At 34.3% G+C, this 27916-nt stretch overlaps 3 protein-coding genes across 5 annotated transcripts in view; 2 read left to right on the top strand and 1 right to left on the bottom strand.

The window, feature by feature from the left end:
* The window catches only part of LOC135689090 (uncharacterized), a 106903-nt gene extending 104889 nt beyond the window's left edge, over positions 1-2014 (top strand). For both annotated transcript variants that reach the window (XM_065206205.2, XM_065206204.2), the window contains exon 76: positions 244-2014. In XM_065206205.2, the coding sequence (XP_065062277.2) occupies positions 244-1001 (758 nt within the window). In that variant the 3' untranslated portion in view covers positions 1002-2014. The remainder of the gene's footprint in view (positions 1-243) is intronic.
* Positions 2015-3334: 1320 nt separating this feature from the next.
* On the bottom strand, positions 3335-20766 carry LOC135689101 (transmembrane protein 65). 2 transcript variants are annotated; one of them, XM_065206219.2, is made up of 8 exons: positions 20480-20618; positions 19643-19846; positions 19208-19246; positions 18585-18652; positions 17832-17886; positions 16818-16860; positions 6283-6388; positions 3335-4458 (listed from the first exon to the last, which is right to left on the bottom strand). In XM_065206219.2, exons 1-8 carry the CDS (start codon positions 20616-20618, stop codon positions 4339-4341), a joined length of 774 nt encoding a protein of 257 aa, XP_065062291.1. In that variant the 3' UTR covers positions 3335-4338. The 2 variants fall into 2 exon arrangements, with proteins under 2 accessions (XP_065062291.1, XP_065062293.1); XM_065206221.2 differs by having other exon boundaries at positions 3347-4458; positions 19643-19843; positions 20480-20766.
* Positions 20767-20840: 74 nt separating this feature from the next.
* Positions 20841-23523, top strand: LOC135689102 (vesicle transport protein SEC20). Its single transcript, XM_065206222.2, has 2 exons — positions 20841-21035; positions 21778-23523. Exons 1-2 carry the CDS (start codon positions 20841-20843, stop codon positions 22294-22296), a joined length of 714 nt encoding a protein of 237 aa, XP_065062294.2. The 3' UTR covers positions 22297-23523.
* The last annotated feature ends 4393 nt before the right edge of the window (positions 23524-27916 follow it).

Raw genomic sequence — 27916 nt, 5'->3', positions numbered from 1 at the left:
TTGTCAGATTGTTAAGGTGTTGCTCCTTGCAACGGAAATTCTGTGTAGCCAAATTATTTATTTAATCAAGTATTTAAATGCATGTTTCTCTATTACATAATTACTTTATACCAAATTACTATCTTTTATTTACAAGCATATTCATAAACCTTTAATACCGTTATGAAACTGCGAAAATTTTTTGTAATTTTGTTTATCTGTCCTTGCTCAGCGAGCTGAATTTTAAATACTTTGATATTTCAGCTGAAGGCCGTATGAACTACCAGTTGCGGGACAACCTGTACCTCCCCGAAGGAGCATCTCAATCCATGCAGGCATTCAAAGTAAAACGAGAAGGGTCGTCCACAAAAATGACACCACGTGGTGTGTCTAGAGAAGCCTCCGGGGACCTTAGAAGCAGTTTGTCACCAAAAACGTCTCTAAACGCCCGACAGAAATCCGACTTAGAGAGACGCCGAAGTGGAAAGCAGGTAGCATCACAAGTCGGTGACCAGAAATCTGAGACTGAGGCTGGTAAATCTGCTACGAGGTCGTCTTATGGCAACGTGAAAGGCAGCGGATATGGTATTAAGTCAACAAGGGAGTCCTCTTCAGGAAGTCTGAAAGGAAGTGATATCAGGCGCTCGACTAGCAGGCAGTCTCTAGATGTCAAGGATGCTGCTGACGGACGGACAAAAATGAAACGTGAAAAGTCGGGAGATATACTAGGAAAGTCGCCTGCGACAAGAAGATCAACTTCAAGAGAAGAATCTGCAAAAGCAAAAGAGGCCTCCACTCAAAGTACAAAACCTAGGCTTAGCACGGGGGCGAGTCGGGCAAGAACTCCCTCTGATGACAAGTCGCCTTTGTCTCCTACAGGGGATGAACCCAAAGGAAAAACTGCGTCAGCGAAGCGTGATACATTGAAAGCTCCAACAAGGAAGAGCACAGATGCACAGAAGTCGCCGACAACTACAAGAAAGAGCATGACGCCAACAAGCAAATCAAGTAGCAAGAAATGAGTCTTGAGTGACAGCGTTCCTATTTAAAATGAAATGCTTTAGTAAGGTTTCACTTGCGTTATTAGTGTAGTCAGTTGTGTTTTATATAGAGAACCATTAGCTGCATACATTTACCAATGAAATGTAATTATGGGTGGATAAATTGTTTTCCAAGACAATAAGCAGATTATTCACTGAAGGCTGTTGAATAATATGTCCCTGATGAGGTGGATGGTCTTTTGACAAAGTAGAACAGCTTTTTGTCCTTTTCAGACAGATGTGCTGTGAACAATATATCATTTTATTTTAGAATGCAAATGCCTTCTTGAAACGCCTGCTATGCGCTTGGATCTGCTTTAGATAAATTGTCAATTTTGTGAATTTGTGAAGCAAAGGGATGGTAGTATTTTGTTGCCATGCCTTTATAGAAAACAATGTTTAGCAGCGCTTTTTATGCTTTGGGGTGACAGAATTCGAATTCAGTAGAATATCTTAGTTAATCAAATGCATTTCACGCACTCTGACACCTTTTTCTATTTATTATCATTAATACTTATATTGTTAACGCTGTTTATACCTATTTCCAAGCAGCATGTCTGTGAATCCTTGTTGCACGAGTGCCTACACTGCTTAGCCTTAAAATTTTTATTTCGAAACAATGTTTGAATATCAAAGAGGATTAAACCTCACTCAAGATATACCCTTGCAAAGCTTGAACAAATACATATTTGATTCCCGTTTCTTGAGATAGTCCAATAAATGATAATAAAATCGATTTTCAACTGTATTAAATCAAACTAGGTATTTGCTGCTTGTTAACCATCAAAATATTTAGATTTCGCGGTAATCAATACACATTTGAAGTTTGTAGTATCGTCAAATAAATTTTCTACTCGGTGCGTTTGTATTCCAATGGATTAATAATAATTTCGATATAATTAGAATAAGTAGGAATTTTTGAATATTTCTAGAATTTTTAGATCACACTTTGCTTCCATGCAGTAGCTAATAATAAATAAAATTTACAGATTTGATTTTTGCGTGTATTTTTGTGTCTTTCTTTTTACAAGGAGGGTTGGTGAAGTATAAATTTAATATGTGAGCCTATTATTGACTTGTTTAATTGTTCCAATAATTTATCGAGAACATCATAGCAAAATTCATTGTCAGATTTTGTGTCAAGCTACAACTACCACGGACTTAATGATATTAATCAAGCAATATTTGAAAGTCGACAACGGCCTGCCAAGAAAATTCGGCTTTAAGAGTACTAAGAAAACTTTCTCAGAATCATCAAATCAAAATCAAGCTGCATTGTTGATCTTAACAAATTTCGGCTATTTTTGAACTTGGACTGGTGGAATTTTACAGCTATCTGTTATAAAAATGATGAATGTAGTAAACCTCTTTGAGATAAACCTAAGAATTCAAGAACCTATAGGCTGTGTTTTTGTCTAGGCATTTTGCATTTCAAATACTTTTTTGGGTGAGAGATTTTTAAGGCTTTCGGTTTAAAAAGGTAACTTGACAAAATTGTGCACGTTCGGCATGGATCATTTGCGATTGCAGTTTGCATGTTGGCAATTGCGAGCTACAACCCCAACCCCCCCCCCCCCCCCCCCCCCCCAAAGTCGATATTGTTAAGTAATATTTTGAGACATTTTGGCTCTTTTATCCCCTAAATGCGAGGAATACACCCCTTGGAAAAAGAACTCTTTGACTCTGAAAGAAACATATCCACATCACATATCATGGCCTTTAACTAATTCCTTTCTGTTTATTTCAACTTGAAGTTTTGTGTGCTGTAGGAACTGTTTAGCCAGATGTGGTAAACGTTCCATTAATTTTTTATCACGAAAAGAACACAATAAAACGAAAATGCAGGTTTTTAGTACGGCAGTTAATTTGATAAAACAAACTCTCTCAAATTCATTTAATTTTAGTTAATCTAGATAGTGGTCTAGATTCACTTAAGCAAATTTCAGTCCAAAAATTCAAGTTTCTATGTGAATAATCGTTTAAATAAATTATAGATTCTAGGTTTGAGTATGAATAACGCGCTGCAAGAAGCATAATTCGCTTTCTAGATGTTCTTAATTGTTTGCAGACAACGTATTAAGCAGAGATTTAAAGTCTGCTTTCACAGTGAATTATAATCAGAAAGTGGAAATATAGTCTTTGAGTTTGTTATTAATGGTTTGAATTCTAATTGGTGCTAAGTTAACTGTTAGAGTTTGAAAGAGCAGATGTCGGATCTTCAAGCCAGTATTTTTTTCGGTTTTTTGATTATGGCTTTGTCTTGTTAAAAAACTTGTAAACTTTTCCTGTTAAAAATATATTCTTAAAGGAGGACCTTGGGTAGATATGCATTTTCAGCTGTTGGTTGATCACGAACATGAACTTAATTGATTAAATCAAGAATGAGACACAAAATTACAAACTTGTCCTTTATCATTTTCATTGAAATTCCTAATTTACAAACACTGCAAACTGTTATTGATACCTTAGGCTAAGGATGGAAAAGGTGAATAGGCCTAGTCGAAGAATTTGTTTTGCAGATGAATGCGCATAGGATATAATCTTGTGAGACAAAAGCATACTGTCAGAGTACTGAATTTTAGAATCACATAAAAGCTATGAATTATCTTCTGTTGGGGGAAGGGTCATCATCAAGAAAGTGCAGTTGAAAACAAATGAAAATTATTGTCATAAATATCACTCATAAAATGCTTTGAAAACTACCGTATGCATGTATGTCGAGTGCGGGACTGCCAAAAGGAATTGATTTGTACCAGTCTACAGACGCCTGTTACTTTAAGGGACAAAATATTCGATGGAAAAGGTGGGACAATATGGGCGGACAAAATAATTAAAAGAAAAAAATTCGCCTATTTTGGTCATATCTTCGGAAATTTCGTCTGCTAATTTTTAAACCAGTTTTGACCCTTTACCGTAAAATTTGCTAGAAAAATAAATAGCATTTTAAAAAAGACAAAAAATTTCTAATGGTGTAAAAAACAATAGTTTCCTACGATAAAACAATTTCCCTCAAGGTAGCTACTGTTCAGGGGGAGGGTTAAAATTATAGTGTAAGAAAGTTACATTAATTAGTCTGTCTAAATTTGCATGAATCTGTGCTAATTTATGGGATTCTGCGTGATTCTGCGTGAATCCAGGTGAGTCCGCGTATCACACATTAAACCATATGGCCAAAACCAAGTTAAAACTATATACAGATTGCTTAATAGCATATAAACCTAAAGAATATTCTAATAGATTGAATTATTAGGGATTTACATGTTTAAAAGAACTAATACAAAGGTAAAAATGGTAATAAGACATATGGTGATAGTTGCAATCAACTATTTGAGTTTCTCGTTTCATGGTGATGCTCCTTCGCCTCGTCATCCACTTCGCTGATGAAAAATAAGGGGAACATTCCGATGATGCACCCAACTGCTATCCCAATGGACCGTCCCTGCGGATATGAGGAAGAATATCTGTTAATTTTACAAACTCAGAAACAACAGGAAGAGTTTTTGCACAATCATTAATTTCAAATGGTCGCGTAATTATGATTATAGTTTCAAACCAATTGGTTCCGGTGTCGAGCCCATGGACTTATCTACTTCAAATTTTGTTCAAATTGAAGATTATGTTGCTGCAATGTCTGCCAAATACTAAGAGCACCCAGAAATTTGCGTTGCGTTGCATGATATCTTTTATTCCTTTTCCGAAAAAAATTACTATTTCCGCCCCCTTCCAACTAGAACAATGTTGATAGTTTCGATAAATATCGTAAAAGTGTCGTAAAAGAAAATACTTCCTAAAATCCTAACCCGTTTGATAGTAAACCAACATTGTTCGATGGGGGGATAGCTAAATTTGACACTGAAAGCTGACGTTATTGCTCTAAGACTTTTGGCAGGCATTGTAGCTTCAGCAACACAAACTCGCAAGAATTAGCGAAATCATAAAATATTGACAAGGTTGTTCCATCAAAAGCTCATATCCTCTATGAAGTATCTTTAAAACCTAGAGTATCTACGTAAAAACGCATCTTCCACAATCTAACAATGAATCAAGCTTCCCAAGCTAATCTAACAGAAGTCGGTCCTTGAAAGCACTGCCACTGCTATCGATTAAAGTGATATGCAAAATAATCCAAGGGAAGATAATTAGTATTTCCCATGCCGATGTCCTTTACAGTCACCGGCCGACGATTAAAAATGGCTAAACACAACATACCATCCTCACAAATGATTAAAATACATGAACTGCGCATGAAATATTAAAGAAATACACTAAAAATATCAAACAACAAACCGCAACATCACGCAACACAAAAATAGTGAAAACAACATTTTACATTTAAAAACACGTAATGCTTGTAAACACATGCTTGGTGGGGATTCTTTCCAATGTTATGGGGATTCTTCCTGACGTTATTGGGATTCTTCCCAATGTTATGGGGTTACGGGGAGTCTCCCTAGGGTTATGGGGCTACAGGGATTCTTTCCAATGTCATGGAGATTCTTCCCAATATCATGGGGATTCTTCCCAATGTTACGGAGTTACGGGGATTCTTCCCACCCAATGCTATGGGGATCTTTTGCAACGTTATGGGGGTTCTTCCCAATTTTAAGGGGTTGCGGGGATTCTCCCCAACGTGACGGGGATTCTTTCCAACGTGCGAATAAGCAACACACGCTTGACATTAGCAAAGGCTCAAAAATGGGTGTTTGGTTTGTATCATTTGTGACGGAAAAGTGTTGACGTCCAAGATGATCATCCAGGTTTCAAAAGTACATTGGAAACCAATTAATTACATCATATTTCTCCGAGGTGGAGAAGAATTTCTGCTAATATTGTTATTTCAATTTGTAAATTTTGTAAGGATTAAATACGCAGAAATTTCTGCGTCGAGAAAACATCGAAAGTACCGTTTATCCTCGCATTCTTGCCCTGTCACATTTTTCCTTCAATAACTGAGGAGGTTTTAAAATTGTCGCTACACATACAAGTCGGTATTTCAAGTCTGAATTTTCTCCACCAAAAACCGATACACCGTTTTAATAGGCCTAACTTGAAAATCTTACAAACAGATTGAAAGCGAACTATCACTACCACATCAGTTTATAGCGAATTGTTTCAGAGCCTAAAATACTTGCTTGTGATTGGCTGGTCATTGAAAGACAGTACTATCTCATCCAATCAGAATTCTTGAATCAATAAAGAATCACATTATGACAACAACTTAAATGCTAGCCAAATTGAATCGAGTAGTGAACACATAACTCACAAAATATGCTGCGTATTTCGTTTTCCACATATTTGCCTGTCTTGTCGACATTGGTGGCACGTCAAATCCAAGTTTGACCGCGACGGCTTCCACATATCCAGCCAGCCTGAAAGAAACATTTGAGAGTAATATCAAGTTGAAAAGGCATTTACGGCGCTCAAAAAGGCATTCATTGGCAAAGTTTGAAAAAAGTCGAGACTAGTAGATGGGACTGTGGTGTTCATAAGAAATATAAAAAGAAAAAAATTCAAGGCAGAAAAAAGAATTTTTAAAAGAATTTCAGCCAACTCTTAACCAATTGCTCGAAAAATTTGAAAGCAAATGGTTATCGATGTTCTAAAGATAATTCTGGGCGAGAGTCTGCACTGCTCACAAAAGGTCGTGTAGTGTAGAGATATCACCCATTCGAAAAAACAGCTTCAAAAAATGCAGTTCAAGTTGGATAAAATTATGATACCGAAGAATTCTTGCTTTCATTTTTCTTTAAAAAAACTTAGTTCAAAAAATCATCACTAACGTTTCTTAAATGCTGATTTACGGACTTTGCTCCGTGCATATCCGTTCAAGAGGTGGCATTTAGAGTGATTACAATATTTCTGTGAAAATTTGTAGCAGTATATAACGAAAAGATCGCTCGATCAGCTGGATGATAGAAAAAGCACAAAATGCCAAGAACACAATATCAGACTGGTTATTTAATGATTTTCAGAAAGATTATTGAGCAAATATATCGATATTAGAAATCAGGGTCGGGGAGAAAGAGAAAGGAAAACATCTTTTAGGGGAAATTCATAACCCACCAAGAATGAAAAGTTGTAGTCAGCATTTGCAGGCGGGACTAATACGTGATTGTGCGTATAATTAAACAAAATCAATTTGCAAGACGACAAGAAAGTTACGGTGTTACACCATCACGCTTGCAAAACGCAACGTTATCGCATTATGCTGATTCTTCCAAACATTAAGAGGGTTACGAAAATTCTTCCCAACGTTACTTGGTTACAGGGATTCTTTCTCACGTTACGGGGATTCTTCCCAACGCTATAGGGATTCTTCCTAACGTTATGGGGATTCTCCCAAACTTATGGGGATTCTCCTCAACTTTATGGGGATTCTTCCCAACTTTATGGGGATTCTTCCCAACTTTATGGGGATTCTCCCCAACTTTATGGGGATTCTTCCCAACTTTATGGGGATTCTTCCCAGCGTTACGGGGGTGCAGGGATTTCTCCCAATGTCACGGGGCTACGGAAAGCCTTCCTTACGTTACGGGCTTACAGGGATTTCTCCCAACTTTGGGGAGCTAAGAGTACTCTGTCTAAAGTTACGAAGGTGCTTTCTTTATCACAAATCAATGCCAAAGAATAAGAAATGGCAGAAGAATTTAGAGATAAAAGGCCAGCAATGCTTTTATGTACAGGCGTGTGAAAACCTGCACCATGTCTTTTCCATAGATAAGCTGATTCTGTTAGGTTCCAGTTTCAGGGTGTTGATTTATGAATTCTAAATTTTTAATGATACAAAAAGCGAGCATGGTTTCAGCAACTGTTGCCCAAAACTATCACCTACCAGCAATAGGTGCAAAAGTGCAGCAGTAAGGTCGGCCTTGCGAACTAAATGTTGTATAAGATTCCGAGAACAGTTTTCATTTGGATTTTACAGATTGCTTAAGCATTAGGCTTTTAAGTTAAAAGCAAATGGTCGGAAAAGAAGGTAAAAGATTGTAGGAACCAGGAATAAAAATTGAAGTTTTTGGAAAGGGTACAAAATTTCCGACTGAAAAAAGCTAGTCGTTACTTTTCATCAAAATATGTTCTCTAGTACAGAGGAATATTTTTTCTGTGCAACCTCAGTACAGACCACTACAAGGCACAATGATATTGCAGCTTGGCAGCGAACGTCGCAACAGACTCAATTAGCCTGAGATCAGGGTCGGATCTGAAACCTTCAAACTTGCCAGCTTGAGGCTGACCTAAGGCTATACTCTACTGATAATTAAACTCTCCAGATATATAGACAGCTTGGTGCTGCAAAAATCATTCGCCAATTTGCAAGCGACTTTTGGATCCATACTCTACTTTAAAAACTACTACCCTGTAGAGGTCTTACTTAACCATCCAAAAGTCAGAAAAATCATCTTTGTTGAGTAGAAACCAAGCGGCTAACTTTAGGGCACACAGATCTTTTTAAATTCATTTTAGTCGAAGAAACGAATTGCAAATCCCAAACGTTAACGAACCATCCACAAGAGTTGCAGCAAAGGAGGGGGCTTAAGGGCTTCGCATGATAGCGTGATGGTCTATTTTCGTGTTATGCCCGGCTTGTTTTCAATAATTCATATACATATGGTGCATGTACAGCAGATTTTGACCGCATTGCTTTGTTGCTCGGGATTTCGACCCCAATTTTTCATATGCAGAGGCGCATTGAAGCTTTGCTCGCATATCAGAAAAACACATCATGCAACAAACTCAGCTTGGAAATAGTTGTTTGTTTCTTAAATTTGCTTGATTTCTGCACGGAAAGCTCTAAAAAGGTTTCTTACATAGGAATGGCTCAAAAAGTTACATATTAGAAGCAATACCATAGAATAACATGAAACGTAACGAGCCGCAGAATAACAGAAAATACTTAACCTAACAATCAGGAAGAGATTTTCCGTAAAAATATACGTCAATTTAACCAGGGATATGTTAGAAAATTGTCTAAAAATCATTTTCAGGCAATTTCAAGGTTGAGATTGATAACAACCTCTTGATATTTTGGTTTTATAAGTGGTCGGCTTCTCGAAGAAAAAATGCGCAAAACTGATAATTATTTGTTCGAATTTTCATAACTGGATGATTATTATCCCATCATCCTAGCACATTTCTTTCTTTTAGGGTAGGGGGGCGAGGAAATCGACCTAATAAACGAAACAAAATATCTCGGAGTCGTGATTTATAATTGCCTTACTTGGGAAAGTCACATTAGCGCGCTACAAAAGAAGATCTCCAGAGCAATTGGTCTATTGAAGCGAATGCGCGAAATTTTATTCAAACGGGCACTTTGATAAATTTATATAGAATCATCATAGAGCCACATTTCAGCTACTGCTGCTCCGTCTGGGGCTCTTGTGGTGCTTCAAAGCTAGACATGCTTCAAAAATTCCAGAATAAAGCCGCCAGAATAGTAATAAATAGCCCTTTTGATGCATATGCAGCTCCTTTGCTCAAGAGACTTGGCCAGCCATCTGTACAAACGCTGATAAATAAAGAAACAGATTCTATGGTTTACAAATCTCTTAACTCTCTTGCACCTAGATATCTCAGTGACCTATTCGTGAGATTATCCGGGGTACATTTAAGAGAGTTAAGAAACTCTAAAACAGAACTTGCAATACCCATGTTGAGAACTGGCAATGGCCAGAAATCCTTTGCGTATCGTGGGGCCAGTCTCTGGAACAGTCTCGAATTTGACACAAAAATGGCTCCCTCAATCAATGCCTTCAGGTCCAAACTCAAGGAAAAATAAACATTTTTTATATATACATCTTTGATTTAGCCATATTCAGATCTTTTTATTGTAAATTTTATTGTATATAACTTTTAATTTTGTAAGTAGTTTTTTTTGCAGGGTCAATTGTAAAACAGTATTTAGACTGAATTTGTACCCTTGGTAAATAACTTTAAAATAAAATAAAATAAATAAAATAAAATCACAGTTATCTTTTTTATCCCAAAATTATTCAACTGCAACTCTAGGTAGTTACAAAAATTCTGTCTATCTATAGAGTCCAAATATTTGAAGAACTGCTAATCGTAAAACTGCTAAACCCAATGTAGAGGGCTCTCTTTGCAGAAGAGGTTGTAGTGCAATAAAGCTCTAGGGAATCAAAAAAGGGTTCCACGCTCCACGAATAACAAAACCCTCCCAGAAGGACACTTTCTGATGATGGACACCTATAAACAACGGGCAAAACAGTTTATAAAAAACCTCTTTTATTCAGCAAAAGAAGTTACCTATAAACAACATAGTTTAATTCCAATTCAACATTTGTCCAGTGTAAAGAGGATAGCTTACTGCGATTAAACGCCCCGTGATGCCTACTTTCACTGACCAGATGTCATTTCATTGTTTGTGAGTAAAAATATCAAAGTGGTTGCGGCAGCCATAATCCAAAAATAAGGACATTGGTCCGACAACCCGCTTTACTTTATTGGTAGCGATTTTGAGGGACGGGAGATTCGCACCAAAATACGTCATTGACTTCTTTAAACCAAAGGATTAAAATTCAACCTTCCAACAAATAGCCTCATGCAGCACCTTAAAAGCAATATGGTAATTTATGGGAACAACGTATTTTTATTTACATAAAGTATCATTTGCAGTTGATTGCTGCTATCTCAGTAGCAGCCTCACACGAGCTAGCTCAACATCAAGATTTGAATTCTTATTGTACAGCTACGCCAGGAACTTCCCATGGATTGTTTTCTCAAGTGATAATGCTTTTCCATCTCAAACTATCTTTAATTCAAGACTTCTTCGTCTATTAAAGTTAAAACGTTTTTTTCATTAACGCAAGCAGGCAAGAGCCGCGGCGCATGCTACTGACTGAGGGGGCTATAATATTTTTTTGAGAGGCTAAACATGCTAAAAACAAGAGTAGGGTGATTTTTGTATGGTATTAGGTACCTTATGGAAATTATTAGGGGAGCTAAAGCCTCCATAGTCCTCCCGCAGCCCCCCCCCCTTCCGCTTCCGCGGTCCCTGCGAGCAGATGAAAAGGAAATCAGCTTTGTCGGCTTGCCCAGAACACAGATCCCCTTGATATCATGAATCAAAACGAGCAACAAACGGGGTGCGATGATAAGGCACGCGATAAGGCAAGCGAACATCACTGCCTTCTGAAAGTGAGATGGCTACAGTCATCTGACTACAGAATAACGGCTTAGCGAAGCCACCTGTTTACGCGGAGAAGACCATTCATCGGCTTTCAACTAGCGTTAAATACCGCAGAACTCAGACGACGATGCAAATGAGCATATACAAAGCATTTAAAGTCAAAAACAAGTTCAAGAAGGATGACACAACGACGCTGAAACTGGCAAGATAAGGTAAGGACATTTCTCCCGCTACATTATGGCTACATACGTTTATGAAAGAGAAAATTTCGTATTAGTGAACAGATTTTAAACTCATAATTAAAATGTTCAGAGTAACGGTAGTTTAGACAGAGTTGAGAAAACGTCTTGACTCCTTCGAAGAAACTTTGCCCTTTTGCCTTTATCAAAAATTTTCTTAAGTATCTTTTGAACGCTAGTTTCTTAGAAATGGAATTGAAGTAAAATCATTATGGTTTGACCTTTAACATTTGTTAGGGAAAAATGCAATGGTCGAGCACAAACGTAAATTTCCTTCACAGCACTGACACTTGTCAAGTTACACGCTTTTGGCGTTCTAGGTTGCTACTCGGAGTTTCACGCTTAATGCGACCATAAGGCAACTGTTTGTTATGGATTGTCGATTATACGATCTTTCTCAAGGCAACTACACCGTTTGCTAGCCTTCTTCCGGCTTACATCCATGGAGCTGTAATGTGTTTTTGGCTTAAAATTTGGAAAAATTTTGTCAGGGCTCATTTAAGTTCTGTCAAGTAAAGAATAACAGTTGTAAGGGAATTTTGTCATACACTAATGGGTAGTCTTAAAAATCATCTTTCAATTCACCATATTAAAAAACATCTTCCAATTCGAGAAATAACGTTGATTATATCAGAAGCCGGGCAAATGATGAAGGGATATTTATTCATTCTAATTCGCTACAAAAAACTATTTGAATCTCACGAAATCTGCAGATATTTCTTTGTCGTTTTGATTTTGAAGATTTCGATAAACTCCATCAGAACAACAAACATATTTGAAATTCATATCATTGCTAGGATGAGGTATGCAAAAACGTGATATTTATTAGAAAGGAATAACGGTTGCTTAGGGTTCCAACGAATATCGCTAAAAAGGGCCTTTCTGATGCAATGGTTATAGAATCGGATTACTGATGAAAATCTTTTTGAGATTGAAAATTAAAGGTGAGAAAAGCAATGAAGATATCTTTAATGAGAAATTCATTTACGAATGAGAATGAAAAGATGCGAAAACTTGCAGGTAAGACCAACATATGATCATGCGAACAGAAGAAACAGCACCTCTACGTCATAATCATTAAAGAGCATGTAGTAATCAACAATTATCGAGAATTTTGAATTGCTGTATAAATCAAATAACTTGAGATAATAAGGAGGTCGCCAATAATAGTATTAGAGAATCAAAAAGGCAGACAAATATTAACTGTAAAACTTAAAGTCAACAAATCGAGCCAAGAGACATTATCTCTTGTGTGAGAATGAGAATCCATTAGAAAGGCGTCGCCCACAAAACAGATTCGAAAAAGGCGCTATTAAAAAGCATGGTACCAAGTGAATAGCCTTGTTGCATTCCACCACATCTTCACATAAGGCACTCATTCTTTGTAGATAGAGCAGAGCATAGTCGCTCACACGTTGAAATTGTTTGATGCAGTTGCTGATCATCGTTGATAAAGATGTGATATTGAATGCAATTACGGAAAACCTTCTTTGTGGACTAGGTCAGAAACTAACTGCCAGATAATTTTTCAAAATGACAAACTGCTTCTCTTTATTGATTTCGAAACTTTTCCTGTGATTTTATTATTAGCTTCATGTCTGAATTAGTTAAAAAAAAATCCATAAATTTAATATAGAATAAATAACCTAATTATATGATGTTCACAAAAGACAGGAAGAGTGGGATTTTCGAACTTCCCTTAGTCCAACAGAAAGCGAATTTTACCGAGACTTTGAGATTATTATTTAATTTTCACAGTTCCCTCTTTATAGCCTACTTATTATTTAATTTTTACAGTCCATTTTCAGATACCTGGCATAAAAACACGACAAAATTAAACTTGGTAGCTGGATCCGATCAAGGAGAAACATTGACAACAATCAGGACGTCATCAGAGTACCAAAAACAGAGCTCGACGGAGAGATTGAAAGACGGGCAGATTTGCAATAAAGCAAACGACTTTTTAAGACCCCTGAGAAAAAAACTCAGAAGGAAAGTTCTTTCAAGAGTTGCTGACAGCAGGCACAAGGCTGATTAGATGAGACAAGAAAGCAAAAAATGACTTGTTCGTACATGCAGACTGGATGAATACTTTACCATAATGAATAATACAGTACACGGAGACAACATCGAAAGCTGTCCGTTTCACTACATGCTGAAAGAAGCAAGTGGTCAGGGAACCACTTGGGTTTTTATTTGGCTTTTAACTGCCCTGCTTACGACGATGCTTAGCTTAATTGCGATAATATGTCTGCTAGATGAAACCTCGTGCGGCCATACCAACAGGTGCCTGAAGCTTTCAATGTTTGGTTCACATCTGTTAGCAGGAGTAATAGTCCTCCCAATGCTGGCGTTTGCTAGCAGCAATTGGCTTCCCCTGTGTATTCATCAAATCACGCTAACCTTCTCCGCATCAATGACACATTTTGTATCATGCATGTCTGTGATGCTGCTGTCTACATACATATATAAACGAGTTTCGCAAAACCAGTCGCTCTTAAGCTTGAGGCGTGTAAACATGTGGAAGCTCGCAGTAATGGCGACCTGGACCATATCTCCAGCAATGGCGGTTATTCCAGTTTTTCTACCTGTCCGATTATACGTTGTACCAATACTAACAGCAGCTTTATTGCTTACAACTTATCGACAAGTAAAGACCATAATGTGTTTGCGAAAAGGAGCAAGGGCATCAGCTGTACACACAATTCCTGTGATAATGCCGAAGCATTTAGCTGAACGACGACTTGCCAGAATATTGCTGATTATTTTGCTCATAAATATGACGTTTACGCTGGTACCATACATAGCGCTGGTATCGCCAAAGAATCACCGGGCGTTGAAAATATTCGTGAAAATAGCATCAAAGCTGCCATTTTTCAAAAGCCTTATAGAAGAAATGATTTACTTTTGGGCCCAAAAATCATGGAGAAGAAAAGTCGCAATGACGCTGAAAAAAGTGTTCGATCAATTATTCCTAGACTAAATGGAAACTCTGTAAAAATTTCAAGCTCAGCCGAGAAAAGACAATTTGCCATTATTAGAAGCAGCATATCTTCGAAAACAGCATATCAGAAATTAGCAATTAGCATATCTTGGAAAGACAAAACGTGCCAGAATCTTCTACCACGAGGAAAACCTTATCGAAAACAAACGCAGTAGCCTTTCGGGAATAGAGGGCTAGAAGAATAGTTAACTTCCCATAATAAACGCAAAACAGATTGAAAACAAAGCTCCATAGAGCAGATTTGTAAATAGCATTACTTGAACTAAGGTGACATCACTAGAATTCAAGACGCTGGTACAAAAAACAAAAATCTTGTAAAGTAAATGATTTTATAGCGTAAAAAATTTGGCAATCATGCATAAAAGCAACAAAAACAAAGTTAAAGATAAATTATGATCCTTTTTACGTTTTATCTCTCGAGAGGTTCTATCTCCTGGTGACTCGGGATCAATTATTTACCAAGCAATCTGTTTAAAAAACGCATTTTCGAGTAGCTGGGGTTCAGCTTGCATCTAATTATTTGTTGACAAGGTCACCTTTGTGCTGCTTAAACTAACCTCAATGACAGTGCAAAGCCAAAATCAGCGCGAGAGGATCGTGACATCTGCTGACAAGTATAGAATAAATTGGAGCCTCGTTTTAAAATAATTAGCTAGCCAATCACAGAACATGGGATCTTCCACGTGGTCACTGATCTCGACAGCCATTGCCGGTGGCAACAGCCATTGATTTATTTCCTGAGACTATATCTCAGTAACATTTATTCGATTTTATTGTTCATCGTTGCGATCTCTTTTCAAAAAACGTTTGTTTCATGGCAGCATGGGATATGAAAATTGTTTGATTCTATAGTATTGATATAAATACTTCATGTAAGTTTCATAAACAAGCTTTTTAACGCTTGATAAGACAGTATGCTTCATATATAAAAAACTTGTTTACAGTGTATTCACTAAACACCATTCTTTGACATTTGATGAACTCGGAATCCTACTATACCGGTGTTGTTGCGATGTTGTTAGATTTAGCAATCGATTTGACGAGAACTTCTCAGTTAAACTGTAGCTTGAAAGTTGAATAAACCATTTGCTATCAAGCTAATTGACGAATCATCAATTGTACTTGACCCATGTTATTATATACAGTAAACGGTACCACAAGAATACTTTCTTGTACCCATTCTTTTTACTTACTAAATTCATTCTGATTTCATTCGAAATCATACACACTGTTACAGTTCGTGTTAGCTATGCAAATTTTGGAGTCCTGAACAGCCAACAGCTACTCAATTTGGTATATGCTTGCTACATGATAGTACGTTTTTTATAAAAGTTCAGAAAATATTGGTTAGCACTTGATGAAAGTTCTCAGAATCTCTGGTCCTCAGCGCCAAATTACTGGGTGGCATGACATGAATTTGTTATGGTTAATATTTGGGGTCTACCATAAGGATTAGGGTATAATTAGTTAGGGGGTCTATCTTAAAAATAAGTGAATGAGAAATTGATCTGAGAGTAGCTGCAATGTAGTTCCCTTCCTTCCATTTTAGAGGCGCTTAAACTGAAATTAATCAATAATTAAATGATTAAGCTAATTTCATCAGATATTTTTATAACCTGCCCAATAACCTTGTCAAGCTGGAATAATCAGAGATTTCTTTATCAGATACTTTAATCGTTCCAGCAATCATATAAACCTGAAATGATTAAAGACATATTAAAGACAATCTTCGATCTGTTCGTGGAATTTGATAAGCAGCCCATGTTTCGGTCGAGAGTCTTATCTTTGTAAAATTTCGAGAGGAATGACAATATGAGAATCTGCTTGACAGTTTAACGAAACTTCAGGCTGTTTCATTTTTACTCAAATAAACTTTTAGGACAACTTCTATTGCATGGTGATAAAGACCTTCCTTGTGAGATTGACAAAATTATTCTCGAATTGACACTAAATCTCATCCACAAAACCGGTCGGTTTAATTAAGCCTATTTCAAAATTATTAGTCACAAAGTCCTTCTTACTTCTCTTTGTCTTGTTAATTGTTTTCTAGTTATATGAAACGATATTAATATATAAACTAAACCTAAATGTGTTTAGTTCTGTAAAACGTGTTAAAATCAATATCTAGTTAATTTTATTTAAGTCATACATTATGTAATGGCCCCGGGGTAGCCATTATCCCTTGTTCCCGGGGTTTCGTCCTTGTAGTGAAGTAAAGTAGTTAAAATAATTTATATCGGTATCTCGTCAATGTAAGATGTAAATGAGTACGTAAAAATGAATTGTACAAAATGTTGAATTGCATAACTTAATGACACGCTGTTTTGAAGAACCCAACTACGTCCACATTAAATATGCAGTTTGTTTCAAAGATTAGGATCTTTGGAAGTTTAAAAATGAAAACTCACCCTAAACCCATCAGGTCTGAAATCAAATTTCCGACTGCGGCAGCTGAAAAAGATAAACAGAAAAATTAGAGAACTGCTTGCCAAGCCTTTGATCCAAACGAATCCAGCTATATAACAGGGTTCGAGCCAATTGCAATAACAACAGGGCAGATCGAGATCAAATCCACATGCTAAAGGCATGGGTAGTTTAGGTCCAATGTGAACCAGGTCCTTTTTGATGAAACGAGGGCAAAGAGTATCTGTTCTTAGAATTTTTGGATTGGAATATACAATCTCTATGAAAACAATTAAACAGCCCCATCAGACATGAACCAAGCCAAAAGCAGTATCTTTCTCTATGCCAAAAACAAACCAAAACAGTATATTCGGCTTCTTCTCTGCAACATATCAATCAAATTGCAACAACTTAAACAGGTTGTGCATTTACTCTGAGGTCGGGAATGAACGAGGCACTCTCCGTTTATTTTTTCAGGACTTTTCAAGACTGAGATAAGATTTTGGGATGCTTCTTATTCATACTTCCAACTTAATCGACATCCAGCTAAAAATTAGAACGCATTGAGGTAATATTTGACTATTGTGCATTTCTCAATTTTATGCACCTCTCCCTTAGTGGTTTGTATTACCAAGCATTATTGTGAATTAAACCCTGCCCTCTAATAACCAGCCTTCTGTGAATATTGACGAGCTCGTAACAAATTTTCGGAAGCTTTTTTCATCTTGTCGATTCCTTAATGTTGCTTTAAAGCAATTGCAAACAAATAAACTTCGAAATATTTTGCCTACTGAAAACATGGAACGTATTCTGCCACTGTATGGCGAAATTAAGAACCACCAAAAAAAGAAAGTTTTCCACAGTAACCTTTCCAAAACATAAAGAAACTTATTTCAGACTTATTGTGCGAAGATTCTAATTGCAGTCAGCCTCCTCCAATCTTGTTAGGGCATACCCATAACATATCAAAATGACCCGCAGGCGAAATACAAATACTAATGACATAAGTGTATAAATACCAGCCATTGTTGAAATTCCTAATGTAACACCAACTGTATGGTCAATGTATTCACCCTAAAAATTCGAATTCATTATAGATTTATGACACATTGTTATAAGAGCATTAAACGTTTGCATAAAACTTTTTTGCTTCTTTAAAAATGATCGTCTTTAAGACAAAATATAATAAGAAAATCAACTTTTAAATGTAAAGGTAAAATTACTAATTTCCTGCAGATTTTGAATTTTTCTATCATGATGGTAGTTACAAATGCAAGGTCAATAAAACTATAGAAAATGAGTCACACTCGCAGGTATAAAAATAGAAAAGTAAGAGCAGGAAATAAGAATCAATTAATAGCTTATTTACATTTTAGCCCCTATGGACATAAAGAATTTTGCAGGTGTTCATTACCCTGCGTTATCTCAGAGTTGGCTTATATTTGTGTCTAGTTTTATGCAGATCAAAAGACCACAAGAAATTTAAGGGGATTTTGATCGTCGGATACAGGCTGCGCATGTATGCCTAACAATGGATTAAATTTAAATGCATAATTTGTGTAGCCAATCAATTGTTTAAAGCTAGAGGAAGATCATATGTCTACATGCTTCCAGGATTTAAAATTTCAGAATTTAGATCACCCTCAAATATGTTTAATTTAACAAGTTCAACGATTTGGCATGCCTTTATTATTGCCCTGCAGAATAAGTGAAAAAAATTGTTAAAAAAACATTTAATAGCAAATTGTTTGTTTCTGTAGCAAAGTTCTTACAGCTAGAATCATGATTCCATTGTCCAGCATACCAAACCCAACGAATGGAATAGCATTGCATCCCATAACTAGACAGAAAGATTGGAGTATCAAAAGTGCCATTGAATGCTTAATATCATGATTCAAAAGGCTCTTTAGTGTACTTTATTAGCATAATTTAGGATCAGGTTAATAAACCATTAGCATCAAATGATGCAACGAACAGGGAAACTACAGAATCGTGATGTGCCAGAATTGTAGAGCCAGAAAGGTGGCAGTCAATGGGAACAAAAGAAACAAAAAACGCATCTCTGCTTTGCTTTCATTGCTTAGCTACAAGGAGTTTGCACAACTTAAGGATATTGTCTGGAGAAATGATAAACACTAAATTTCTTATTCTGTGACTAAATGCAATGATCTAATATTATCAATAATATCTTGAGTAGGCCTTTTATGAGAAAAATTCCTTCAAGGTCTTGTAAATACTTCTACATATAACATTGCACTTAGGAAAACAAATTCGAGCTAAAACAAATTCAAAAACAACCTATTTGGATAAAAGATGAGCACTTTGAAAACACATTAAACACATGACTAAAGTATAAAGCTTTTAGCAAAAAACAATTTTGATATTAAACAATTACCTAATTTTAATTGTTGTAGTGTAGGTTCTGGATCTGTTCCTGGAAAGATGAGATATTGCAGTTAGGTTAACAGTGGACAGCGAAAACTGAAGAAGGAGAGTTGATATATGAATATCTTAATTTGCTATTAATTTTACTGAATGGCAGCAGGCAGAACAAATTTGCTATATGGCATGACTTGGTAATTGTTTTGTCAGCAATAAAAGAATGGTCCCAAGCATTTAGGTTTATAACGGACTTTTATTAGGATCCTTATCAATTATTGTCACCATGTTCAACACACTGCTCAATGACAAAGCATCCACCAAATCAGGCCAGAAATACTTTCGAGGTAGATCTCTAGTTAAAATGTTCTGAAAATAATATTAACAGGTTTTGTTAAGCACATCGCTTGATCTGTCCAACATCAGGCTACTTAGACCAAAGATAAATTACCATCAAGCAAGTCTATGGTGCCTTCCTCAGCTTGGAAATCTTGAAGAGCAGCAAATAATGTACTTCTTTCTTCTGGCAGCAGCCAACGAACAAATTGATTGGCTGTGTGTTTTGATGACAATGGTTTGTTACTTCTGGTACCATAAAACCTCTTCTTATTGCTATCCTCTTTTGCATGGTGTATTTTTATTAAACTGACAACTGCTGGGGCAAAAATTAACACGTTTATTTACAGCAGTCACAAATATGCAAAGGCACAGTTATGGGCATATTGTTGGCTTACCATCAGTAAATGACAAAGTCTTGATATATTTATTTCAAAGATATTTGTTACATTCAAAGACGAATAAAGATATATAAGCTATTTATTCATGCCAAGTTCTAACAGTCAGCTGTCACTTCAAAAAAATTATAAAAGAGTCTTTACAAAATGTTTTGCGGGGAAATAGGAAACAGTTGACTTGAAATTATGCCATACATTAAAGCTGGTTTTCACACAAGTACTGTTATTTGTTGTTATTTAGTACTTTTATTTATCAATAGAGTAAGTAGCTGATGATTCTACAATAATTACAAAAGCAAATGAAGTGAATTCACAGCTTGGCTGTTAAAATGAAATAAAAGCCTTTTATTATTATATCACAAATTGACCCAAGCTCCTAAAGTCATTTCAAATACTGGACTGAAACAAAGAAATATTCCGCTCAGGGGGGTGGGCACTCATATAGGCTGTCATATATATCATTAGCTAAATTCAACAAGTCATTTCCAACAAGACTGCGATACTTTTCAACACCAGTTGTTCTTTTTTCCCTGAATGATAAAGAAATAGCTCACCTGCACAGTACGATCCTAATTTCTGGCTGATAGGAAGGTAGTGTTTGAACTTTGATGTTAGGGACGAGAAATCTTTTAATGCCGAATGGTTAAATCTGTTCCTTGTGATTTGAGAAAAGACTATCTGCATGCGGTTCATTTTTGTTTTTTTATAACCTTGATCAAGATCCTTCTAGCCTGAAATCTATACAATCTAATATCATGATTACTAATCAATTATTTATTTGTATTTAATATCTGTTTCTGGTGAAAAACAACAAAATCAACGTGATAATATTATTCTTTTGTGTTCAACAAAGTCCGCCCTATTTTTGCCTCGTATTCGAATCCTGATAATGAGGCAGGGACACCTAAACAAATTATGAAAATGGCGGAACTGGAATTTCAAAATCTCACTCTGAAAGGAAAATTAATCGTTCAAAAAATCACTGAAAATGAGTCAAATTTAACAGTGATTGTTCAAAAAATCAAGAAGTGTGAAGGAAATAGATTGGATATTACAAATTTACGGAACGATGCGCGAAAGGCAATGCAGGCAATCAAATCGGAACTCGAGGTTAGGAATTCAAAATCAAGCGAATAAGCCTCCCACCCCTCAGTAATTTCCAAAAAGGAATTAAATCCATTAAAAGCACGCCCTGCTATTTCTTTCAGAACGTTTAACCCCCTAAAACCTTTTAGCTCCCTCTTAATCAGTAAAATAATTCCTGGTGATTGGTTTCAAATGAAATAGGTACAGGTGTTGAGGTTAACATGATTTTCAAGTTCAAAATGTTTTGCTAACTAAAACTCAAATAGCCATAACAAGTTAGCGTAAAGCTGTAACATGATTTAGTAGCTACAAATGCATATTTTTATCAACATGGGCTTGGGAGGGCCAAGGGAGCTTTTGACCATCATAACAAAAGATTGTATCTATTGCTCTATGTTCTGCAAAAATGTGGGACATTTGTCATAAATTTTGGTGCTGCAATGGGCCAAATGGCAGAGAGCATTTTGTGCTATTTTACAAGAATGGTAATGAATAAAACATGTCACAATTGTTTTCAATTTTTAATTTACAATGGTTGCCAATGTTTTGATGACCATAACATTTGATTAGTTTTTAGCTATAGAATGGTGCCATAGCATAAAAAAGGGGTCCAAAGTTTGATCACCAGAGCATTTAAAACACTGTACCCTATAATACTCATCTGTTCATCCTTTGCAATACTTTGCTCACCCAGTTTATACTTTTCCTTTAGACAGGGATAGCACTAGATTTAATACAATTTCAACAATACTGTTTTTCCTTCTAGCATCTTTCTGAAATGCTAGAAGTTGAGGATGCTGGCAGCATAGCAACTTGTATTGAAGAAGCTATCTCAAAGCACAAGAAAGCTCAGATGAATTTGCAAGTAAGCCTTCGTAAAGCATATCTGATAGCTGAAGAAAAACTGTCCTCTAGTCATAGAAATGAACTCTTTTCTAATGAAAACAAAGAAGTCTCTGAGAATTCAAATATTCATAGAAGGAAAAAGAGTCAGGAAAAAGCAGCAAAAGTTTCATCAAACATCACAGCGAACTTATTAAAGATTGCAGAAATGATGAACAGCCAAGTTGAACATAACATTGAAAGTACAAAGGTGCTTGAAGAATCATCAAATCAATTGCAAGAAACACAAGAAGAGCTAAAGGGGATGGCAGGTGTGATACAAATGAGCAAGAAGTTGATAAATAAATACAGTAGAAGAGAATTAACAGATACACTACTTATATTTTTTGGACTAGTTCTTTTCTTCTCAACTGCTATTTATATAGTTTTAAAAAGAATTTGAATGTAATTTAATTAGCATTGATAAGTATAGTATATTGGTTAAGTATATTGGTATAGTATATAAATATAGTATAGTATATTAGAATACAATTCAATAAAACTGGTTGTTTTATCTATCAAACTTTTCCCAGTATTATTAGTCATATGTGCAGAATGGGTTTAATGGAACATCTTAAGTCTCTCGGCACCCTGGAATTTTGTGTTTCTGAAAAAAATTGTTCACAGTTTATTGCTGTTTTTGAAGATAATAAATTATGAACAAGGCCTTACAGTAAATATTGAAAGATGGAGATGCCACATGAAAAAATATGTTGGGCAAAGAAAAACTTTCTTTTTTATGTAATTCAATTTCTAGTTTTTGCTAATTGATTTATTGAGAGCAAAGCACTTGAATTGTTAGGTCTGCCTAGCTTCCGTTGCCAGTTTTTAAGGCAATTTTAAGACATTTACACCAGTGTTGTTGTCATTTCTCAATTTGACAGGACTATTGAATTCTGGCTACTCCCCTCTCTATAACTCCCTTTTAATGTCAAGAAAATACTAATATATACAAAGGATGGGGCGGTTCAGGCTGGTGTCCCAAAGATGGGACGATTCTGGCCACTATTCAACCAAACAAATCATTTCAGGCATTGAAATTTGCCAAAAAATACTCTTTCCTCAACCTGCAAAAGACATTTTGTAACATTTCTCTCCTTACTCAAAAAATGAAAATTCCATCAAACCAAAAGAAGAATTTTGCAGAAAACTAACAAGAAAATTACGTTTACACAACTTCTATATACATAAAAAGTAACCTGAAAACCCTAAAATGTATGAGTACTCTCTTACCCCAGGGAAGTGTAACATAGTTTCGATAGATTGATGCCATTGTTTTCGTACACAAAATAAGAAACTCGGTTGTGAGCCTGTAGCAAAAAGAGCTTATTGAACAAAAATAGATACAACGGCTATAAAAAAACTCCAGTATATACCAATCAAAAAAAGCAAAAAAATGATTTTACGTCACATTTAATCAATGTTACTGCTATAATCAAACTTCCGTATATACCAATCAAGAAAAGCAACAAAAATGATATTACGTCACATTTAATCAATGTTACTGCCATAATCAAACTTCCGTATATACCAATCAAGAAAGACAACAAAAATGATTTTACGTCACATTTAATCAATGTAAATGCTATAATCAAAATTACGTATATACCAATCAAGAAAAGCAACAAAAATGATATTACGTCACATTTAATCAATGTTACTGCCATAATCAAACTTCCGTATATAACAATCAAGAAAAGCAAAAAAAATGATTTTACGTCACATTTAATCAATGTAACTGCTATAATCAAACTTCCGTATATAACAATCAAGAAAAGCAAAAAAAAATGATTTTACGTCACATTTAATCAATGTAAATGCTATAATCAAACTTCCGTATATAACAATCAAGAAAAGCAAAAAAAATGATTTTACGTCACATTTAATCAATGTAAATGCTATAATCAAACTTCCGTATATAACAATCAAGAAAAGCAAAGAAAATGATTTTACGTCACATTTAATCAATGTTACTGCTGTAATCAAACTTCCGTATATAATAATCAAGAAAAGCAGAAAAAATGATTTTACGTCATATTTAATCAATGTAAATGCTATAATCAAACTTCCGTATATAACAATCAAGAAAAGCAGAAAAAATGATTTTACGTCACATTTAATCAATGTAAATGCTATAATCAAACTTCCGTATATACCAATCAAGAAAAGCAAAAAAAATGATTTTACGTCACATTTAATCAATGTTACTGCTATAATCAAAATTCCGTATATAACAATCAACAAATGCACAAAAAATGATTTTACGCCACATTTAATCAATGTAAATGCTATAATCAAACTTCTGTGTATAACAATCAAGAAAAGCAAAAAAAATGATTTTACGTCATATTTAATCAATGTTACTGCTATAATCAAAATTCCGTATATAACAATCAACAAATGCACAAAAAATGATTTTACGTCATATTTAATCAATGTAAATGCTATAATCAAACTTCTGTGTATAACAATCAAGAAATGCAAAAAAAATGATTTAACGTCACATTTGATCAATGTAACTGCTATAATCAAACTTCCGTATATATCAATCAAGAAAAGCAAAAAAAATGATTTTACGCCACATTTAATCAATGTAAATGCTATAATCAAACTTCCGTATATAACAATCAAGAAAAGCAAAAAAAATGATTTTACGTCACATTTAATCAATGTAAATGCTATAATCAAACTTCCGTATATAACAATCAAGAAAAGCAAAGAAAATGATTTTACATCACATTTAATCAATGTTACTGCTATAATCAAACTTCCGTATATACCAATCAAGAAAAGCAAAAAAATGATTTTACGTCATATTTAATCAATGTTACTGCTATAATCAAACTTCCGTATATAACAATCAACATATGCACAAAAAATGATTTTACGTCATATTTAATTAATGTGAATGCTATAATCAAACTTCTGTGTATAACAATCAATAAATGCAAAAAAAATGATTTTACGTCACATTTAATCAATGTGAATGCTATAATCAAACTTCCGTATATAACAATCAACAAATGCACAAAAAATGATTTTACGTCATATTTAATCAATGTGAATGCTATAATCAAACTTCCGTATATAACAATCAACAAATGCACAACAAATGATTTTACGTCATATTTAATCAATGTGAATGCTATAATCAAACTTCTGTGTATACCAATCAACAAATGCAAAAAAAATGATTTTACGTCACATTTAATCAATGTTACTGCTATAATCAAACTTCCGTATATACCAATCAAGAAAAGCAAAAAAAATGATTTTACGTCACATTTAATCAATGTTACTGCTATAATCAAACTTCTGTGTATAACAATCAAGAAATGCAAAAAAAATGATTTTACGTCATATTTAATCAATGTAAATGCTATAATCAAACTTCTGTGTATACCAATCAACAAATGCAAAAAAAATGATTTTGCGTCACATTTAATCAATGTGAATGCTATAATCAAACTTCTGTGTATACCAATCAACAAATGCAAAAAAAATGATTTTACGTCACATTTAATCAATGTTACTGCTATAATCAAACTTCTGTGTATAACAATCAAGAAATGCAAAAAAAATGATTTTACGTCATATTTAATCAATGTAAATGCTATAATCAAACTTCTGTGTATACCAATCAACAAATGCAAAAAAAATGATTTTGCGTCACATTTAATCAATGTTACTGCTATAATCAAACTTCCGTATATAACAATCAAGAAAAGCACAAAAAATGATTTTACGTCATATTTAATCAATGTAAATGCTATAATCAAACTTCCGTATATAACAATCAAGAAAAGCACAAAAAATGATTTTACGTCATATTTAATCAATGTAAATGCTATAATCAAACTTCTGTGTATACCAATCAACAAATGCAAAAAAAATGATTTTGCGTCACATTTAATCAATGTTACTGCTATAATCAAACTTCCGTATATAACAATCAAGAAAAGCACAAAAAATGATTTTACGTCATATTTAATCAATGTAAATGCTATAATCAAACTTCTGTGTATACCAATCAACAAATGCAAAAAAAATGATTTTGCGTCACATTTAATCAATGTTACTGCTATAATCAAACTTCCGTATATAACAATCAAGAAAAGCACAAAAAATGATTTTACGTCATATTTAATCAATGTAAATGCTATAATCAAACTTCTGTGTATACCAATCAACAAATGCAAAAAAAATGATTTTGCGTCACATTTAATCAATGTTACTGCTATAATCAAACTTCCGTATATAACAATCAAGAAAAGCACAAAAAATGATTTTACGTCATATTTAATCAATGTAAATGCTATAATCAAACTTCCGTATATAACAATCAAGAAAAGCACAAAAAATGATTTTACGTCATATTTAATCAATGTAAATGCTATAATCAAACTTCTGTGTATACCAATCAACAAATGCAAAAAAAAAGATTTTGCGTCACATTTAATCAATGTTACTGCTATAATCAAACTTCCGTATATAACAATCAAGAAAAGCACAAAAAATGATTTTACGTCATATTTAATCAATGTAAATGCTATAATCAAACTTCCGTATATAACAATCAAGAAAAGCACAAAAAATGATTTTACGTCATATTTAATCAATGTAAATGCTATAATCAAACTTCTGTGTATACCAATCAACAAATGCAAAAAAAATGATTTTGCGTCACATTTAATCAATGTTACTGCTATAATCAAACTTCCGTATATACCAATCAAGAAAAGCAAAAAAATGATTTTACGTCATATTTAATCAATGTTACTGCTATAATCAAACTTCCGTATATAACAATCAACAAATGCACAAAAAATGATTTTACGTCATATTTAATCAATGTGAATGCTATAATCAAACTTCCGTATATAACAATCAACAAATGCACAAAAAATGATTTTACGTCATATTTAATCAATGTTACTGCTATAATCAAACTTCCGTATATAACAATCAACAAATGCACAAAAAATGATTTTACGTCATATTTAATCAATGTGAATGCTATAATCAAACTTCCGTATATAACAATCAACAAATGCACAAAAAATGATTTTGCGTCACATTTAATCAATGTTACTGCTATAATCAAACTTCCGTATATACCAATCAAGAAAAGCAAAAAAATGATTTTACGTCATATTTAATCAATGTTACTGCTATAATCAAACTTCCGTATATAACAATCAAGAAATGCAAAAAAAATGATTTTACGTCACATTTAATCAATGTGAATGCTATAATCAAACTTCCGTATATAACAATCAACAAATGCACAAAAAATGATTTTACGTCATATTTAATCAATGTTACTGCTATAATCAAACTTCCGTATATAACAATCAACAAATGCACAAAAAATGATTTTACGTCATATTTAATCAATGTGAATGCTATAATCAAACTTCTGTGTATAACAATCAAGAAATGCAAAAAAAATGATTTTACGTCACATTTAATCAATGTGAATGCTATAATCAAACTTCCGTATATAACAATCAACAAATGCACAAAAAATGATTTTACGTCATATTTAATCAATGTTACTGCTATAATCAAACTTCCGTATATAACAATCAACAAATGCACAAAAAATGATTTTACGTCATATTTAATCAATGTGATTGCTATAATCAAACTTCTGTGTATAACAATCAAGAAATGCAAAAAAAATGATTTTACGTCACATTTAATCAATGTGAATGCTATAATCAAACTTCCGTATATAACAATCAAGAAAAGCAAAAAAAATGATTTTGCGTCACATTTAATCAATGTTACTGCTATAATCAAACTTCCGTATATAACAATCAACAAATGCAAAAAAATGATTTTGCGTCACATTTAATCAATGTTACTGCTATAATCAAACTTCCGTATATACCAATCAAGAAAAGCAAAAAAATGATTTTACGTCTTATTTAATCAATGTTACTACTATAATCAAACTTCCGTATATAACAATCAACAAATGCAAAAAAAATGATTTTACGTCACATTTAATCAATGTG

Source organism: Rhopilema esculentum, chromosome 9, assembly GCF_057945365.1.
Source record: "Rhopilema esculentum isolate cy_ngs chromosome 9, ASM5794536v1, whole genome shotgun sequence".
In the NCBI taxonomy this organism is placed as follows: Eukaryota; Metazoa; Cnidaria; class Scyphozoa; order Rhizostomeae; family Rhizostomatidae; genus Rhopilema; species Rhopilema esculentum.
Note: the sequence above shows the minus strand (reverse complement) of the source record. Positions and strands in the feature narration are given on the sequence as shown.